Source organism: Notothenia rossii (genome assembly GCF_949606895.1).
Source record: "Notothenia rossii genome assembly, chromosome: 9".
Taxonomy (NCBI): Eukaryota; Metazoa; Chordata; class Actinopteri; order Perciformes; family Nototheniidae; genus Notothenia; species Notothenia rossii.
This window is the reverse complement of record NC_136907.1, coordinates 11648440-11667622: the sequence shown is the minus strand read 5'-3', so window position 1 is coordinate 11667622 and position 19183 is coordinate 11648440. Positions and strand designations below refer to the sequence as shown.

The following is a 19183-nucleotide window of genomic DNA, read 5'->3' as shown; positions in this document are numbered from 1 at the left end:
GCTTCATGCCGACTCACAGCTGGAGACAGGCAGACACATGAGGTGATTCTCCATATTCATTGCCAGCACTGCTTCTTTATGAAGTTGTGCAGCCATAGCCTTTAACATAGCAGGTGGGAAAGAAGCTACAAAGGCTGCATTGCATTCTGGTCAAATTTTTATCATTAACAAGAGGATCTCTACAGAACATGTAGAATACCAGTGATGTTTGAGATTATATTTCTGCATTCAAACTTCAAACACGCCCTGCAAATACCTCATATGTTCTGATTCTGGGTTGGATATGTGCAGGAATAAGAGAAACCCTAAAGCACACAGAGCTGGCTGATGCTGCTGCTGCTTCCTGTATTGCTCTTGCTTTGGGTTAACATTTGCAGTTTAAAAATAGCAGCATTTGTTTCTTGGGGATGTTTGGACAAGGAACAATAGAGCCTTCAGAATATAGGACAGGCTGCCTCCTCCCGACCAAACCTCTTCCATGACTCTTATTTTTCTGCCAAAAATATCAAGGACGTTGTTATTTAATGGAAAGCCAAAACATATCAAAATCATAGATGTTATTTCTCTCTCTCTCTCTCTCTCTCTCTCTCTCTCTCTCTCTCTCTCTCTCTCTCTCTCTCTCTCTCTCTCTCTCTCTCTCTCTCTCTTCCCGGTTCGCGTCAGAGCGTGCGCATGCAGCCTCCCCCCCCCCTCCCTCCCTGTGTAGTACAGCTCCTCTCCGTCTCTCCCATTCACCACAGTTTACTATCACACTCGGACGGAGCGCGTACAGAGGTGCTGTTCTTCTTCTCTTTAACCCTCGTTGGATTATCACTGTGTTTTTCACCATGCTAGAAGTGGAAGGTAATAAATCACCGTTTTTACATTGCGGCTTTTACGCACCTGGCCTGTGGTATACACCGTCTTCCGGCAGCGTTGACTTGACGCGTTCCTGCTCCGATCATGATGTAGACGTATGCGGGTCTTTCAAAGTCCGCGGATGTGACTTTGAATATCATTGACTTTGAGGCTAATCAGAGATGTCTGTAAATGCTATCGCTTTCCGTTGTGTAACTGGAAGGAGTGTCTCTCCGTGTGCGTAACGCTGATGCTGAATTTCATCAATGGAGATGTCCAGGAATTGCTTAAAAAATACCAGTTTCTTCATTTCCTTTCTCATGTCCTCGTTTGGAAAATTAGAATCCCGATGCTGAGGAAGCCGGTGCTATTTTAGTCTGCTGTGGGTTTTTCTTTATCTGCTTTGGTCTTGAATTATTCAGAAAGTTCTTTGATCTCGGCAGGGGAATAAACCTCATACAGGGAGGCTTGGACCTCTCGGCTCCCACAGGTCTGTGAGAAAAATGTGTCGAGGTGGAGACTGCAAATGAAATATTGTTTAAATGCAGCAATATTTACAGAACAAAGGCTTACAAATGGCAGTTTTTGATGGAAGTGTGATTAAAAGACTTGAGAAACTAACCAAAAACCATGCAGTGATTTTACTCCCCTCCCTCTCTATGAACAATGTGGAAGTTGCATTATTGGTCATGCAAGCTAAAACATATTTAAGTTAGAAAATCCAAACAATCGGAGCTAATTTTGACCATTTACCAGTTTGTATTTCCCTATTACTGCAGTTTCATGACTGACTTGGTTTAAGGCAGTGTTTTGTTGCCAAGAGACAATAACCCATGTTTTCAGTAAGACCAAACCAGGCTTATGTCTTGTGCGCAGGTTAATGATGCTGTTCAGCTTTATTCAAATGAAGCTTTTGCTCGACCAGATGCCGGATTTTGTGTGCAGTGTTGATTAATCTAATGTTTCTTGTTAAATGAGGTGATGCCGCTGGGTTTTAGTGCCGTGCTGCAGCTGGAGAAGAACACCGAATCGAGGTCACAAGTGCACAGATTAGAGGATGTGGATGGAAATGAGGACAGCCTGGTGTTGTGTGTTGACCTCCAGCCATGCACTTGAAGCCTTGAACATGTTGAAATGATCCGTTGCACATATGTTTAGAGGTTCAGGTTTGATTGGCTTGTTTCAAAGAGATTTTTAACAGCAGGATCTGTATTTTGGCTTCTTTAAAACCAAAAAAAGAGCAGTGTGCCCCTCTTGCTCTCCTCCTCCTCCTCCTCCTCCTCCGCCTCATTCATGTGAATGGAGAGAAGCTGAGGGCGGAAGTGTGGGCTGCTGCTAGACACTAGAAAAACATGCATTCACATTTAAAGGATCATCTATTTCCATATTTCTTCTCACACACTGCTCCATTTTCCCTCTCGTTTTCTCCCTCCAGTGAACGGGACGCCGGCCAGTCAGCTGTCCACTCCTCATTCGGGGAAATCTCCCAGCCCCTCCCCGCCCAGCCCGGGCAGCCTCAACCAACGCATGGTAAGACAAGAATACACAAGCATACACACAAAAACAGTCAGCCATATATCGTTTAGTGACACTAAATCTATAACACATTCCCTCTCTGTTCTCAGGAAAATGACAAATCCATGACTGACAATAGGCCGACTACATCTTAGAGTTGTTAGAAATCCGAAGAAACATCCCAACATCTTTAGTGTCTCAGAAGGGGTGGGGCATTGACCTTTGACCTCACGCTTTGCTGCTCTGGGATACCAAGAATGTCAGGCTCGTGTTAGGATCCTCTAATGTTACCGCCCTTATCCAGTGTTAATAGATTTCCAAGGGCAATCCCTCATTTCATGCTGATTTTCTGTCACATTTCCACACATGCTGACCCACATCCTTTTTTTCCTTGAGGAGAACTCTATCTGCCTTTTGGTAGCTACACAATTAATGAAGCTATCACTGACGTTTAGAGATCTGCCGCCAGTCAGTCATTTGTGCAATATCTAATCTAAAAATGACACTGATGGGTGGCTTTGTGAGCGGCTTGCTCCAATCTTCATGTCTGTTTTTATTCTGGGCAAAATTGGTTTGAAATCTCCGTTAGCCACCAAGCTGTGTACAAAAGCAATCTGTACCGACTGCTGATTTGGATTACTTTTTTATCATGTCATTTTGTACATGTCCTTTTGTGAAAAAAATTTAGAAGCACATTTTATACTAGTAATTCAGATTATTTCAGTCATCTTTTTATTATGTACTCTGTCATTGACCTGGGTTTGAAATAATCTCTTTTAAAACATCATGACGTGTTTTCTGTAGCTAACAGAGAGACATGAGATTTGGGATGCAAATATACTTTAATATATGAATGCTGTAAAGCCTCTATGGAGAATATACAACTGTGCAGAGGGAGCATGCAACTCAAAAGGGAGAGAACATTGAATTTCACATTAGAGGGTTCATGTGTGGTGTGGTTGGTGTGCGTGCATGTGTTCAAGTCGATTTTAATCCAGCCGTTGACAGTGACGGTGGTGAGCTTTTAATATCAGCCTTAAATCCTAATGAGACCGTTTTCTTGCAGCAGCTTGTAATTTGCAGTAACTCTAAGCCTGCTGCTGATTTAGTTCCTTTTCCCTCGCAAACACACACTTGCACGCTCGGTTCATCTCCTACATTAACATATAGACACAGCAGTATATGTAAACAGTGGATTTATATGGCCTCCTGCTTGCACATGCATTTGTGTACCACTTTTCTACCTGACTGCAGGGGAGTAACTATGATTTATTCTGCAATTATTTAGCTATTTATTGGTGCTGCCACAAAGCTTTTTTTGGGAAGGAAAGGTTATGATGCAGTGTGAGTCAATACCTCTTAATAGGACACGAAAATGGAGTCTGTGAATAATGTCTGTACATAAATTAGCTAAAATCAACATAGCATAAAGAATGTATCTCGTGGGCTCAGTGGCTTGGGTCACCTGCTACATTGGATGTGCCAGGGAGAATGAAATAATGGTGGAGGGTCTGGCCTGTATGTTTCTGAATCCATCAGTGATGAGGTTATATTGATGTGATGGGAAGGTCAGTCAGGGACAGATCAGATTTGGGTACTGAGAACAGAAAAGGGGGCACTTAGACTCCAACGGTTGTCTGTGTAATGGAAGTGGGTCACCATACATGTCAACGTTAAAAGGGAAAGAGGTTGGCAAGTGCACACATTTAACACACAAAAACACACATCTTATTCTACTGTTAATAACAACGATTATGGTGCCCGCTTTCTGCCAATCTGTTCTTTTGTATCATTTCCACATTTTCAGAGAGCAATCCAAAGAAAAGTCAGGGTTAGTGAATGAAGTAGCGCTAACCAGATGTAATGAGAAAAAGACGAAGCATATTGCCCCATCTTCTCCACAATCAACCTCACCACCTGTCTTTTCGCCTCCGTCCGCTTTTCTCATCAAACATAAGCCTTCGCAAATGAGCTTTGTAGTGCAATCGAGGCCTCAGTGAACAACCTTTAGATTCTAGTTTCAGCGTTTCTCGAACGTGTATTTCTCAACACGAGATTATTTGGGTGTTTGTAATCGCTGACTCGGCACTAAGCCTGCGATGGCCTGGCTGGAGGGAAGGGAGGAAGCCTCACAGTCCATTATCTTACCCCTCCACTCTGCAGCTATACGATGGTGTAATTCTCTTTTACACTTGCTTTTTCTATCTGCCCTGTTAGCTATTCTCCCCCTGTCCCTTCCCTCCGTGACAGTTTCTAATTTTCTCTTATACTTCATCTGTCACCCATTCTCATCCCCCCACCACCCAGCTCTCTCTCTTCCCCATATGAAAGGGTATTAACTTCACGCGGAGAAAATGATATGCCATCATTGCCCTTGTAGATTAGTTCTAAGCTCCTTTGAGAAGTAAGCGGCAAGTTTCTCACACTATATTTGCACATGTCCTCTCCCTTCTATGTCACCCCTGTGTAAACATGCACGAATAACCGAGTACTCACACATAAATCCTTTTTTGTTGTGCTTTCAAGTAAGCGAGTAGCTTTTTCACCCTTACGCCTAAAACGCATAATTTATTCTAACCAAACCGTGACTCAGAAAATGACCTTTTTCTTCACATGAAACTAGCATTTTCACATCTGTGTTTTGAAAAGAACAAATAAGGCTAAAAACAAAAAATGACATTTTAAAATGCCTTCAAAGCATTGCAAGTTACCATGAATCCATTTCCTCAGCAGCCACAGAGCCGCAGTGACCTATTACGAGGATAGCATTTAAAGAGCTAACCTCGCTGGACCCTGCATTTAAACACTTAGAGGCACTCTGCTGACTGATGTGGGTTGTTCTCACCGCTCAGACCATCCTAACCCATTTCCCCGAGCAGAATACACAGACATGGCATTCCGCTGCAGCTTTTCACTTTCCATTTCACACATGCATAGCTGCAAGCACATAGACATGCGCGGTTCTTCATGGCATTTGCTCACAGAATCATGTTTGCTTCATAAAAAAACATTTTAATACATGAAATCACCATTTGTGCGCAGGCAGTAGACAACAGCCCAATGCACACATGCGCTTGGCCATGTGTTTTTTTTACATTTGATGCACTCTAGCATGACCCAATTGAATGAATAAGCAACACAACCATGAAGGACGGGTCAACATTCATGGTGTCATCTATCCCTTTCTACTTTTCTTTGAGGCCACTTGGATCATTGAAAGCACACTAGCTTTCCATATTCATCATGCTTTAATATTTGATATTAAACCTACACACACACTGACACACGCATTCTGTTTTCTGTCAATATCCACTCTAAAGCACGTATGGATGAATTGAATGAGCTGGTGAGTTCAAAGTTATTCCCCGTCTGTTTCCTCCATTAGATGTGAGAAACACATGCAGGGAAATAAATCATTACAAATATGTGGAGTGCAGGGATTGACAGATTGAAGGCCAGTCAAACAGAAGGTTGATAATGCTAATACTAAACAACAGCTGTGATACAGACAGGTAGCCATTTTTGGTGAGCGTACTAGATGTGAAGAAGAGGCTATTGTCAAGTATGTCCCCTACATTCTCCTTTCACCATTGAGTCATTCAAGTCTGTAACCCATTGAATTGCATGCTCCATCTCTCATTACCGTCCATATATTGTGTTGGGTGAATCATAATTAAATGGTGTGTGTGTGTGTGTGTGTGTGTGTGTGTGTGTGTGTGTGTGTGTGTGTGTGTGTGTGTGTGTGTGTGTGTGTGTGTGTGTGTGTGTGTGTGTGTGTGTGTGTGTGTGTGTGTGTGTGTGTGTGTGTGTGTGTGTGTGTGTGTGTGTGTGTGTGTGTATTATGATGTTGGTAATTATTGTCTCATCTCATCAATGTGAGTTTGTTGTTACTTCAGATTGTATTTGTTATTGCGTTGTACTTTATTTCTTTTTGTTCCTGTTGTGTTGATGTCATTAGATGGCTTGTCCAATTTTGTGTTCCTATGTCTTCCAAAAAGACTGGCTGCAGCACATGAGGAAACTGTGGAAGATTTTAATGCAAAATTAAAGCTTATACATTGTTTTATTCCTAGAAACACATGATTTTAATTTGGTTCATATTTACATATCTTTAATTGGTAACATCACATTTCGTAAAAGGCGTTTTGCACTGCCATTTCCTTGTAAGATATGTACATCTGAAAATCGTCTCTGTGCTCTATCACAGCCCAATTGTATTTGATAACCTGGTGCTTCATTTAAATATTGAGAGTTTGTCATGTAAGGCCGCCAGCTCTTCTTGGCTCATTTGTTTCAGTTTGTATTTTTCTTTGCTTAATGTATTAATTTCCATTTGTTTTCATCATTAAATTCATTGTCATTTCATTATCATTTTGTGTTTTTCTTCTCTTGCTTCTCATTGGTGTTGATTTATTATGTTCCTCACACACGAAGACAGACAGGGATCATTTCCAGTCGATGTAGTATGATTACGATAGGATGTTTGGTTCCTCTTTGTTAAACTTGTGTCTGTATTCAGCCGAGCACAAAAGAGATTACAACACAAGCTCAGTCCCAGAGGTGCGTTCATCATCTCTGTCCCACTGCTTCTTTTTCGGATGTGTTGTTTCTCTGGATTAGAAAGCCCATTTTTTTAAATTTTCCGTTAAACATTTAATCATGGCCCTGGGATTCTCTAGGATTGTGGCCCATAAGGAACGTGATTACAAAAAAAAAAAGTCCTAATAACCAAAGCATAAAGTCAGAATCCTCAAACACTGTTGATCTCTTTAGATGAGAGTCAAACAGATTATGTTGCTCTCTGTCTAGACACCAAAATAAGAGCCAAGATATATTACTGTCCTTATGAGAGTCAGAGCGGGAACTCGGGACCAAACAAAGTACCCTGTTTCTATCAAATCATATTAGATGTTTTGCCCAACAAGGTGAACACCAATAAACCCTGCTTTTGCTAGATAATGCATGACAGTGAACGTGATAAGAAAGAGCTGGAGAGGAGGTTTGGCTCTCCAGCTCTGAAGGACGGCTTTAGGATGTGTGTGTTAATCGGATTCACACAGGGTCATCGAGGACAAGACTAGCCTTGATCTTAAAACAGTTTTGTGAATGTGTGGTGCATTTGTAATCCCAAATTGTACAGTTGACAAGACTTCCTTTTCATTCTTTCTGCTGCTACACGTCTGAGATGACGCTCCACTGTTAAGGTCATTCGTGGACATCCTGTTTAATTCACATTTACTCACCTATCAGCATTCATTCGCTGAGTGTTGTCCTCGGAGGTTGGAGAGCAGTAGCTCCAGCCGTGATGTGAAGGTTTGTCAGTGTGTGTGTTTTTGTTGTGGTGTGAGTCATAGCCAGAGCAAAAGTGTAGAGATGTAGAACTAGGAATAGTTTATGCTGTGTTGTGCAACAGGAAGAAAGTTGCATGGTCTAACAATAACAAGACAGTTCCTGCCAAACGTAAGGATCAATATCAACCACAGCAGACTATCTTTCTCACCGTGTCCTTGTTTTCACTTTCTCTGTCTCTCTACGCTTCTTATTTTCTCTTCACTCTGTCTATCTCTCCATCTGTCTCAAAGTTTTTCCGCACAGGAAAGAGAGACACGGTGTTCAAAGGAGGTTGAGCTTACCTCCCAGCCCGCAGACAGGAAACGGCCATATATAGGCTTCTGTCTGCTCACTGGAAGTCTCACAACCAACCTCTCCTCTCTCCTCTCTGTGAGCAGTTTCCATAGCAACAGTATTTTGTTTCCCTCGGTAGCAGGAGGAGAGAGATAGGAGTTCAAAATGAGAACGCCAGTGGAGGACGGGGCTGGATGTGAGATAAGGGCATAAGAGAGGAGAATATACGAGTCAGAAGGGGAATAAAAGAGCATGAGAAGGATGTTTTGTAGATAAAGCACAGGACGGTCATCAGCTTTATGGTTATTAAGTGGGTTTTTCTTGTTCCGGGATGAGTGCCCAAGCAAAAACAATATTACATAAACCAAATTCAGCCTGACTCACAGCTACATTCACCTTGGTAGCTCTGAGGTCCCAGCAGCGGAGATGAGTAAACAAGCTGACAGTTACTACAGAGATATAGGGAAGCAGGGCCCTGTAAATAGTTCAGATCTTAGTCATTGTGATGGGAGACCTTTTCCTCTTTCTGCCGTGACAGCGAAGTCTTCAGGCTGTATCACAGTCTGACTGGGCATCATATAAATTAGAGGCTATTTCTAGGCAAGCTTTTTTTACATTGAGTACATCTGCGCTGTTGCTCAAATCCACCATGTGGAGTCAGAAGGAAACTGATTTAATGTGACAGTTTCAAAAGTTTTCAAAGGTTTGATGTGTGAACTTTTACTATACCCTTATAGCAGCCTTCTACACGTCACATTGTGCTGGCTCGGTTAGTATGAAAAACAACAGGAAGCATCCATTAATTCAGCAACACTGTTTGGATCTCATCTCTCCTAAGGCGTCTGATTAGTGTGTAAATTATGCTATGTTTCCCATTATAGAGCTTTAAAAACACTACACCTGCACCGAAATCAGAGATAAGTTGTATTATCAGCGACAACATTAGTCAGCATCAAACCACTGATGCACTGCTCTCAGTTGCTCATGCATCACACACATAGTCCAGACCATTCACAGCGCAAAGACCGTTGTTATTAATTCTCATCGGCGAATTATCTTTTGGAGAAATGATGGTGGCTGCCACTTCAGTTACTGGCCAGGCGGATGTGCCAGCTGCACCTGGAGGATTTGTTCGAGCACTGGACATCTCCCAAATACCTTTTAACTGATTTGTTCCTCACAGGTCCGACTGTGAGAGAACAGAGACCATGTTCATCTAATAAAAGAAAAAAAGAAATGAAGCTAACGGGTTTTAGAGGAGATGAGAACAGAAAGATGTACAGGAGCGAGGACAGACAGAAACAGGAGAGGGGTAGATTCTCATTTACAGTCCAGACTAGATCCTCGCTCCCCGCCCTCGGTGCTTCCATGACAACCAGACAGAAGGTTACGAGGTGGAGGGCGTAATGAGTTTTGGTCTTTTGATAGATGCAGACGCTGCATCTCTTTCCCCTTAATGACCTCCTGATGCTCACCAACCAAATGAGAGGCAGAATTCATCCACCTTTTATTTAAGTCACTAAAGTCGTTTTAGCTGTTATTAAATGTAGACGTGAGGAAAATAACTGTATAACATTTTACAGGATTGACTTAAAGTCGTATGAACGGAGAGGAGCTTATTGGGATGCAACATGGACTCACACACAGAGGGGGTTTGCTGAATAAGTAACCGGTTTATATTCAACTCAGTAGCCAAAGTAAATCTGTTCTGGCTCTTTTATGTGAGCACATAATACAGGGCAGCAAAGTAGAAAAGAGAGACATGCAAACACAAAGACAGACTTCAGGATGTCCCGAGGACAATGTACTTTTGTCTATTTTTGGACATGTTTCTATTCAGCTGGGATTGTAACAGAAGGGACTGCTTTATGGTGTTTGGTTTAGAGTGGAGTGGATTTCAAACTTTTTAAAATGATAATTAAGATTTAAATATTTACCTCCCTCTCTGCAGGGGTCCCAGGGTTCTTCCAGCTCTCTTTCTTCCACTAAAGTGTCCAGCTCGGTAGAAGACGGAGATGGACCTGTGACTGACGGTGAGGAAAATGATTGTAGCCATACTGTCATGCTTGTGCCATCTGTCTATCAGTGGGGAAAGGCGATGTACTTGCTAATATCATGCATGTGTGAATCATTTTATTGACCTTTGGTGCGTCTCGCTGTGTCTGCGCTGTACATTCTGTTTTCTCACACCTTTTACTTCTTCTGGTGTCCTGCTTCACCTCTCTGACTCAGTGACACTACAAACATCCATGTGCTGGTAAATGTCAAGGTACCAAGAAAATGTCATTATTCTGTTGAGTCATGGATCTCTGATGTTCTGATCTTTATAATATTAGAGGGCACAGAGACCATCTCAAATTTAAAAAATGCATCCAATAATTGCATACATTTAATTTATAACTTAGTTTCATGTTTACTTTTTAATTTTCTTACTTGACCGCCATTTACAGAGCTCTTTACGCAAAGCTGTAGAGTCACAAAATGTCCACCAGCAGAACTACAGCTCTCATTGGCTTTGAAACAAAACATATAAATAATAAAATAAAAACATATTTTGAAACTGATGATGGTTCTACAATATGTTTACATGTATTTGTTATAACCTATATATTTTAGGTATCTGTGATAACTTCATTCATTAGTTTTTTATCATTCCATTTACATTTTCTTTACAGTTTAATCAACTAATTGTTTTATGTATACCATTTATTTTCATATCATTTTTACAAATCTTATCTTTTAGTCTTGTTAGATATAAATGAATGAATTGTAGCAGTAAAAGCTTTAGCCTTTAGGTCCTCTCCTATTACGTTATCAGCCTGGAAGTGACTTTGAGTCCCCCAGCTTCTCTAAACCTCGGCCTTCTTCCCTTGCAGCTGAGGTTTTAGTCGACGAGGTTCCAGCTGTGCCGTCCTACATATCGGACCGCTACAAGGTGGGACGCACGTTAGGAGATGGGAACTTTGCAGTGGTCCGGGAATGTGTGGAGCACACTACAGGACGGGAGTACGCTCTGAAGATCATCAACAAGGGCAAATGCAGAGGAAAGGTGAGCTATGACTCTAAAATCAAAACGTATAGAATTGCTGATTGCTTAAGTGTTCATTGGAGAAAAAGACTTTAGTTGAAACTTTTTTTCAATGTATTCACTAGTTCTAATACTTTGTTGATGTCAATTAAACTACAAGAAAGACAAAGAAAAATTACAGTTTGCATCAGGGGACAAACTTCCTAGGACTTTAGGATTAATGCTGGAGATCAAATTGAATATTTTTAGGATCAATAATCTTGATCTGTGTTATTTAAAGAGAAGTTTACCACCATTTGGAAAACCCTCTTTTGTGTGTGTGTGTGTGTGTGTGTGTGTGTGTGTGTGTGTGTGTGTGTGTGTGTGTGTGTGTGTGTGTGTGTGTGTGTGTGTGTGTGTGTGTGTGTGTGTGTGTGTGTGTGTGTGTGTGTGTGTGTGTGTGTGTGTGTGTGTGTGTGTGTGTGTGTGTGTGTGTGTGTGTGTGTGTGTGTGTGTGTGTGTGTGTGTGCGCCCCGTTACAGCAGTATTAGATGTTATTAAAGTAGCAACAGAGCACACACACATCACAGCAGGAGAGGGTCTGGTGTTGAATAACTTTTTTTTTCATAAATACATTTGTTACCCCCGGCTACAACACCAATTTCACTTCCTATTTCTAGGAGCACATGATCCAGAATGAGGTGGCCATCCTGCGCAGGGTCAAACATCCAAACGTCGTCCTGCTCATAGAGGAGGTGGACACTTACAGCGAGCTCTATCTGGTCATGGAGCTGGTCAAGGTGTGTGGCCATGTTTGTTTACTGTAATCACATGTTTATTTGTATGTGTTTGTGCTTCATATGCTCTGGCTATGGACAGGCAGGGATATGTGGCCAAACAAAGATAATGGATGTTTTAAGATAAGATAAGAAGGACATTCTTTTGCCAGAGTTACAAAGATACAATAAATATGATAATAATAGTACCAATAATAATAATAATAATAATAAAACTGTACACTAGCAGTGCAGTAAAAAGAGAAACAAGAAACAAAGATGGACAAGTTATAATTGTAAAAAAGTCAGGAGCGGTATTGTTAGAGTTAAAAAAAAAACGTAATGGCTGATACGTAATTGCACATATTATTATTGCAGATTATGTTTATTGCACATGATTTTGAAGTGGTTTGTCATAATGATATTACACATACTGGTGGTCCGGCAGTTTTCCTTACTGAAGGGGGAGGAGTTATAACGTTTTATGGCCACTGGGAGGATTCAAGATTCAAGGCTTTTATTGTCATTTGTATATGGCTACAGTGTAGTTATGACAATGAAAATATTACTGTAGGTCACAGGCTCCTCCCACAGTGCAACACAATAAAACAGATAAAAAAAGTGCAAGTAAACAATAGAATAGAATAGAAATAGTGCAGAAAGGAAAGACCTCCTGTGGCGTGCCATGGTGGTCCTCAGCGGTCTCAGTCTAAAGCTGAGAACACCTTTTCTCTATACAAGTTGGTGATCATTATGTCCAACTCGAGAGTGACAGAGACAGAGCTGTGACATTTAACCGCTGAAGCAAATAATGAATTCCAACCAGCCACACACTGGGACCCAGAGAATCGGTCTGTGGCCCGGAGCGCTCGTGTGTTCACATTCTTTATTCTCCCTCTCGCTCTCTGAGTCAAGAAATGTTTGTGCATAATTCAGAAGCCAGGAATGTGATCCATCTGTTCGTGTTGTGGCGTAGAGTTACTACAGAATATAGATGAGAGGCAATCTGTGGAAGAAGTGTGTGTACGTGTGAGTGTGTCCAAACAAGGAGGATCGAGAGGAGGCTGTAGAATAGATGAATGAGGTTTAGAGAGTCTGGGAGAGTGGCAGGGACTGAGAGAGGGAGGGAGGGAGGCAGATGGATGCACTACAAGGGGAGGAGAAGGGTGAGTGCAGTGTGAGGGAAGGTACCAAAAACATGGCGAACATATCGTTTGGTGATCTTTTTCCTTTTTGTGCTAGGTCCCTTATTTAATTAATGGAAAGCGTGATATTTCAGACAATAGTTTCCAGTTTTAAAAATTGATAGAAAGCAAGGCCCAAAAATAAATCGTTTTTCACTATGGCATGGAAGAACTTGCTTGTCCAGAGGCTTGAACTCAACCCCATCCAACACTTTTGGGATGCCAACTGTTAGCAGAGCTTCATCGTTTGTCACCCGTGACCGACCTCACTAACACTGCTGTAGCTGAAGTGGAGAAAAGTCTAAAGTGCCCAAGTCTTGTGGAAAAGCCTCCCAGGAAGAATGAAGGATGTTATAGCAGAACATTAATATATACCTTTTGGGCATAGGATTGTCAATGGTTACATGAATGTCTTGGACTTTTCTTCTTTATTATTCACATATAGATGTAATATCTTGGTGTCAACATACCTTTGACCACATGTTTGAGATAGAGATGTGGTAATGCTGACATGTCACTGTGCCCGCTGGATGCTGACTGTGTCAGATCCTGTGCTAGGAGAGAGAGTTAAACAGATACAGCCCTATTTTAAGCTCTGTTCCACTTAGTGCACTCAGAGAGAGAGAAAGAAACAGAGAGAGGGGTGGGGGGCTGGGAGTTCATACAGAAAGGTAGAGAAAGAGCCTAAAAGACAAGAAATGTAAGGGGAATTTGAAAGAAAGTGATATGTTTCAAGCTTGTAGAAGAATAAGAACACAGTTTACTCCTCCAGCTGCTGTTCAAACAAAATCCCTCCCTAATGAATCCAGAAGCTGGAAACTCTCTTCAGTGGAAAAGAGGAGCTAACTGTGAAACCTGTCGGGTTGTGTGTGTGAAAACGCCAAACATACTCCTGTTCCTAATAGCTGTCCATCATGATTTGTCTGCAGGGGGGGGATCTTTTCGATGCCATCACCTCCGCCAACAGGTACACAGAGAGAGACGCCAGCGGCATGCTCTACAATCTGGCCAACGCCATCAAATACCTCCACAGCCTCAACATTGTGCACAGAGACATCAAACCCGAGAACCTGCTGGTGAGTGTCTGCATGTGTCCATACAGGATCCTACATCTCTTGCCGCAGTATAGCTTCCCTGTGAATGGACAGTGAAGGGCTATCAGTCACTCTGGACCGAGATGACTCATCCTTGCTGCCCTCACACCTCCCGCACACTCCTTCCCCTCCCTCGCCTGTGCCTTCCCTCCCTCCTTCTCCCTTCTGTCGACCTCCTCATTTTCTTCTCTTCTTCTTCTTCCCTCAACTACTGTTCTTCATCCCCCTTTTTGCCCCTCCCACCACTGCTTACAAGATGTAGAACATGATAGCAGTGAATGAACAACAATTTAAAAAGACGCTGAAATGTCTGGACAACTGTTAGTACACGAAAAATGGATTATAACAGCGTGAAGGTCATACCCTCTATTACATACATAAACATGTACAGTATTTGCTAATACCTTACCAATGCAATTTTTGATTGCAAGTCACTGGAGGTTCGAACCTGTTAAAAGACTTACCTCCCAGTGGTATTAACAAAAAGGATATCGATGCATACTGCTCCCCCCCTCAACCCATGTGTTTAACTCACAGAATAGTTACATTATTCTACACACAAAAACAGAGTTATTCAAAAAAATGAATATACAAAACCATTGAATATCCCACTTATTTTTTATGTGCATAGGTGTATGAGCATGGAGACGGCAGCAAAAGCCTGAAACTGGGAGACTTTGGTTTGGCGACTGTGTTGGACGGACCTCTCTACACTGTTTGCGGGACCCCGACATATGTAGCACCAGAAATCATCGCAGAAACAGGGTAAGAGTTAAGGTTTCAAATGACAACTTAGAGAAATGACACACAGGCCACAGCCAATATCTACACTGAACAAAAATATAAATGCAACACTTTTGTTTTTGCTCCCATTTTTCATGAGATGAACTCAAAGATTTAAAACATTTTCTATATACACAAAATAACCATTTCTCTCAAATAATGTTCAAAAATCTGAAAAAATCTGTGATAGTGAGCACTTCTCCTTTACCGAGATAATCCATCCCACCTCACAGGTGTGGCATATCAAGATGCTGATTAGACAGCATGATTATTGCACAGGTGTGCCTTAGGCTGGCCACAATAAAAGGCCACTCTGAAACGTGCAGTTTTGCTTTATTGGGGGGGTCCGAAAACCCTAGGGTTAAACCCTAACCCTAACATGTCACCCATCTCCTTCGCATAGAGTTGATCAGGTTGTTGATTGTGGCCTGTGGAATGTTGGTCCACTCCTCTTCAATGGCTGTGCGAAGTTGCTGGATATTGGCAGGAACTGGAACACGCTGTCGTATACGCCGATCCAGAGCATCCCAAACATGCTCGATGGGTGACATGTTAGGGTTAGGGTTAGGGTTTAACTTTAGGGTTTTCGGACCCCCCCCAGACCCCCCCAATAAAGCAAAACTGCACGTTTCAGAGTGGCCTTTTATTGTGGCCAGCCTAAGGCACACCTGTGCAATAATCATGCTGTCTAATCAGCATCTTGATATGCCACACCTGTGAGGTGGGATGGATTATCTCGGCAAAGGAGAAGTGCTCACTATCACAGATTTTTTCAGATTTTTGAACATTATTTGAGAGAAATGGTTATTTTGTGTATATAGAAAATGTTTTAAATCTTTTAGTTCATCTCATGAAAAATGGGAGCAAAAACAAAAGTGTTGCATTTATATTTTTGTTCAGTGCATGTATCACTTCTTAATGCATTAAGGCTTCAAGTTACAGATTTGTTTAGTAAATATTGTTTTTCTTAAGAGAATGCTTAAGATGTTAATATTTCCTTCTTTCTCTGTATCTCTGCCTCACGTCATTACATTCCTTGTCCTTGTGCAGGTATGGCCTTAAGGTGGACATCTGGGCAGCTGGAGTCATCACCTACATCCTGCTGTGTGGTTTCCCCCCCTTCAGAGGGTAAGCTAACAGCTGGAGCTGCACCACGAAGTGAAAAATGCTCATTCACTTTAAATATACTAATGTCATATATGCCTGCCTAGAGCAGTATTTCATTTAAATAGACACATTCACATGAAAACGTTTTTGTTTGCAGGAGCAGTGACGATCAGGAAGTGCTTTTCGATCAGATCCTAATGGGACAGCTAGAATTTCCTCTGCCGTACTGGGACAACGTGTCAGAGACAGCAATGGTGAATATATATTTTCATGTATTACAGGACATTATCTTTATGTGGGAACGAGTCCACATGTTGGAGGAAACTGACTTGACTCACCAGTGTTTGTTTGCTTCTTAAGGAGCTGATTCGATCCATGCTGGAAGTGGAGGTGGATCAGAGATACACTGCCCTCCAGGTGCTCGAGCACCCTTGGGTCACTGTAAGTACAGGAACAATTGAGCTAACGTGTCGATTCACGATAGTTTCCCATCAACTCAGATTGTTTTCCTCTCCTCTCTTTTTGCTCGATACAGGATGAGGGTCTTTGTGAGAACGATCATCAGTTGTCAGTAGCAGGGAAGATAAAAAAGCACTTCAACACCAATCCCAAGAGCAACGACACGACTGCAGGAGTGTCCGTCATTTCTGTAAGTCACCACAGCTAGAAACTACAGTACCCATAAACCAACTGGTCTAACAGATTGTCAGGTTCAATTGTAGTTAAACTGGTTTATTTAAAGGTCTACAGTTTTCCTTTGTTCTGCCGCTAAAGATAGATCCGACTCTCTGAGTAAAGTTTGTTTTGTTCTGTTTTCAAGTGTACTGGTGTTTAGTTTGATTGTGCTGGTTTCTCTTTGTATTTAGCTGGATGACAGCTTTTCTATGCAGAGATCTGGGTCGTTGGATTTCTACCAGCACCCGGCCATGTACTGGATAAGGTACGCCAGGTTTCCATAGAGACACAACCGGGTGGAAATCAAAATAAAGAGAAATATTGTCTTTGAGACTACTGCTTTGACAGCTTCATGTCGTCCCTGCTCTTTGGTCGTTGTGTCCCTTTGCTCGCTGTAAACATATATTTTGTGCAGCACATTCATCACTGTCATCTGTTTTTGCTTCCTTTGTTTTGTGTTTCCTGGAATGTGTGAATGGGGAACTGCAAGTCACTATTACAAATACCGTTTTGAATGTCTCAGAATTGAATATGTTGCGCATGTTTTACAATGAAGTAAGCAAAGTGACCTGGCTGAGGTTTTGTCTTTAGTAATAGTCACCTTCTGTTTGCACTATTTCTTTGTGAGTGCTACCTTACAAAGAAATAACCCTGTGTGCCTGCTTGTTGCTTTCAGTGATGTTTGTATCAATGTCATACTCCCCACCTGGCTGCCTCTACTGATACCCCTTGCTATATAAGCTCCTGAACTCCTGTTGTTTGACTTTATGCATCATGGATTTATGGACGACCTAGAGGTTTTGTGATTACAAATGTTCCTAGTTATAAGATGAATTAATAACAAACCTGAATACATAAATAACTAAGAGATTAATTCAATGTATTACACAATGTAACAACTGTAGCTTAACATCTTTATTAAGAACAATATAAAAACGTTTTATGAATTTAATCAAAACTCTTCATTTACGGGTACATTTTCATTGATCTTTTCATTGAATTAGTTGTTTATATATCCCATTATAAATGAGCAATGTGTTGCTTCCCTGACTGTCCAATTAAATATCTAAATGATAACTTGCTGAACATAATCAAGGCTCTCCTGGTCCTCCATACTAAATGACTGTGCTCCTGGATCCTTACTCAGATGGTTCTAATTCAATCTTCTCCTCTTCCTCCCTCCTTCAGGCCACCCCTCTTGATAAGGAGGGGCCGATTCTCCGACGAGGACGCCACCAGGATGTGAAGCTCATGTCTTTGCAGATGATACCGACGGTGACAACAGTAAGAAACATCAACAACGAAATCTCTACGGGCGGATCCTCCCAGTTGCCTCCCAGGCCGGCCCATGGCCCCTCCCTCTCTGACCCCTGACCCTTCCCCGAGCCCCAGCCTCCCTTCTGACTCTGATGACATCTCCATCAGCTCAGCCAGCACCGCCTGCTCGCCCTTCTAGAGAGGATGAGGAGGGGAGGAAGAGGAAGAGGAAGAAGCGAGAAGTACAAATCCTCGTCCAGCTCCTCCCTCTACATGGAGGAGGAGGAAGAGGAGACGTCAGCTTTCTCTTATCTAAGGCTGGGAGTGAACAAGGGAAAACTGTGGAGGGATAAAAAACAACAACGAATTAGAGAACAACTTTTTGCTCACCTGAATCCATCTTTCCAAACCTTGAGGAGAGATTGATCAAAGGGTGGAAAGATATGGTAGTTTGGGAGAAAGACTTAAGAGGCAACCAGAAACAGGAGGAAGATGGAAAGAAATGAAAAACTTGTATTTATTTATTTGTAACGTTCTCTCATCCGAGCACATGTTGCAGAGCTGGAGGAGCGAGAAAGGGCGTTGACCTTTCAGTGATGATCTGGCCTCGACATGGAAACTTCATTATGGTGGAGCTGCTCGACAAGGCAATATGAGAATATGGACCAATGTTCATGTTTTATTGAACCTTATTTATTCATTCTTTATTCACTGCATTTTTATATGTATTTCCCTTTTTCATAAAGGATACCTTTTTGTTGACTAGGGGGAACGAAAATGATAGGAAAGTGTTAGAAGTAGAGCTCAGAAATGCTGAAGTAGACTAATGTTGGAATATGAGAGCTACACTGTGTAGAGGAAGGAGTTTTTTTCTTAAAAATGTGTTAAATATAGTGTTCGTAGAAAAAGATAAATGACTGATCGTGTTCAGTGCTATAACTCTGTGCTCCACACAGTATTGGCGTTGCCTTCCTGTAATGTTGGATTGCAGTATTACAGTTTACATTTTACACAGACTGCTATTAAGAAAATAATGGTGCATTTGATCCCTTCTTGTAATTTTGTTAACTGCTTTGTTCATGATATATTGATACACACAATTCAGCAGCATTCTGGTGCTTGTGTAGCAAACTCAATTTTTTTTCACAAATTCACAATCATTCTGAATTGATTTCATATTAATCTTGGTATGTTGTCGTTTTCATGTACACATATAAAGCCTTGTTTACATTTTTTCTCTAACAAAGGCATATTTCATCCACATTTTCCAGCAGTAATGAAAGGTATAATTGTTTCAGCCTATGTGTACCACTTGAATGGGTT

General features: G+C 41.7%; 1 protein-coding gene across 7 annotated transcripts in view; it reads left to right on the top strand.

Annotated features, from left to right (window-relative positions):
• The window catches only part of dclk1a (doublecortin-like kinase 1a), a 45241-nt gene extending 27206 nt beyond the window's left edge, over positions 1-18035 (top strand). For 5 of the 7 annotated variants that reach the window (XM_079649062.1, XM_079649060.1, XM_079649065.1 and 2 more), the window contains 12 exons: positions 2273-2367; positions 9929-10010; positions 10854-11026; positions 11665-11784; positions 13874-14020; positions 14670-14803; positions 15872-15949; positions 16086-16182; positions 16289-16369; positions 16464-16577; positions 16795-16868; positions 17792-18035. In XM_079649062.1, the coding sequence (XP_079505188.1) occupies positions 2273-2367; positions 9929-10010; positions 10854-11026; positions 11665-11784; positions 13874-14020; positions 14670-14803; positions 15872-15949; positions 16086-16182; positions 16289-16369; positions 16464-16577; positions 16795-16868; positions 17792-17849 (1253 nt within the window). In that variant the 3' untranslated portion in view covers positions 17850-18035. Of the gene's footprint in view, positions 1-715; positions 844-2272; positions 2368-9928; positions 10011-10853; positions 11027-11664; positions 11785-13873; positions 14021-14669; positions 14804-15871; positions 15950-16085; positions 16183-16288; positions 16370-16463; positions 16578-16794; positions 16869-17791 lie in introns of those variants that run through there. The other 2 variants (XM_079649066.1, XM_079649061.1) reach the window with 2 other exon arrangements.
• Positions 18036-19183: the final 1148 nt, after the last annotated feature.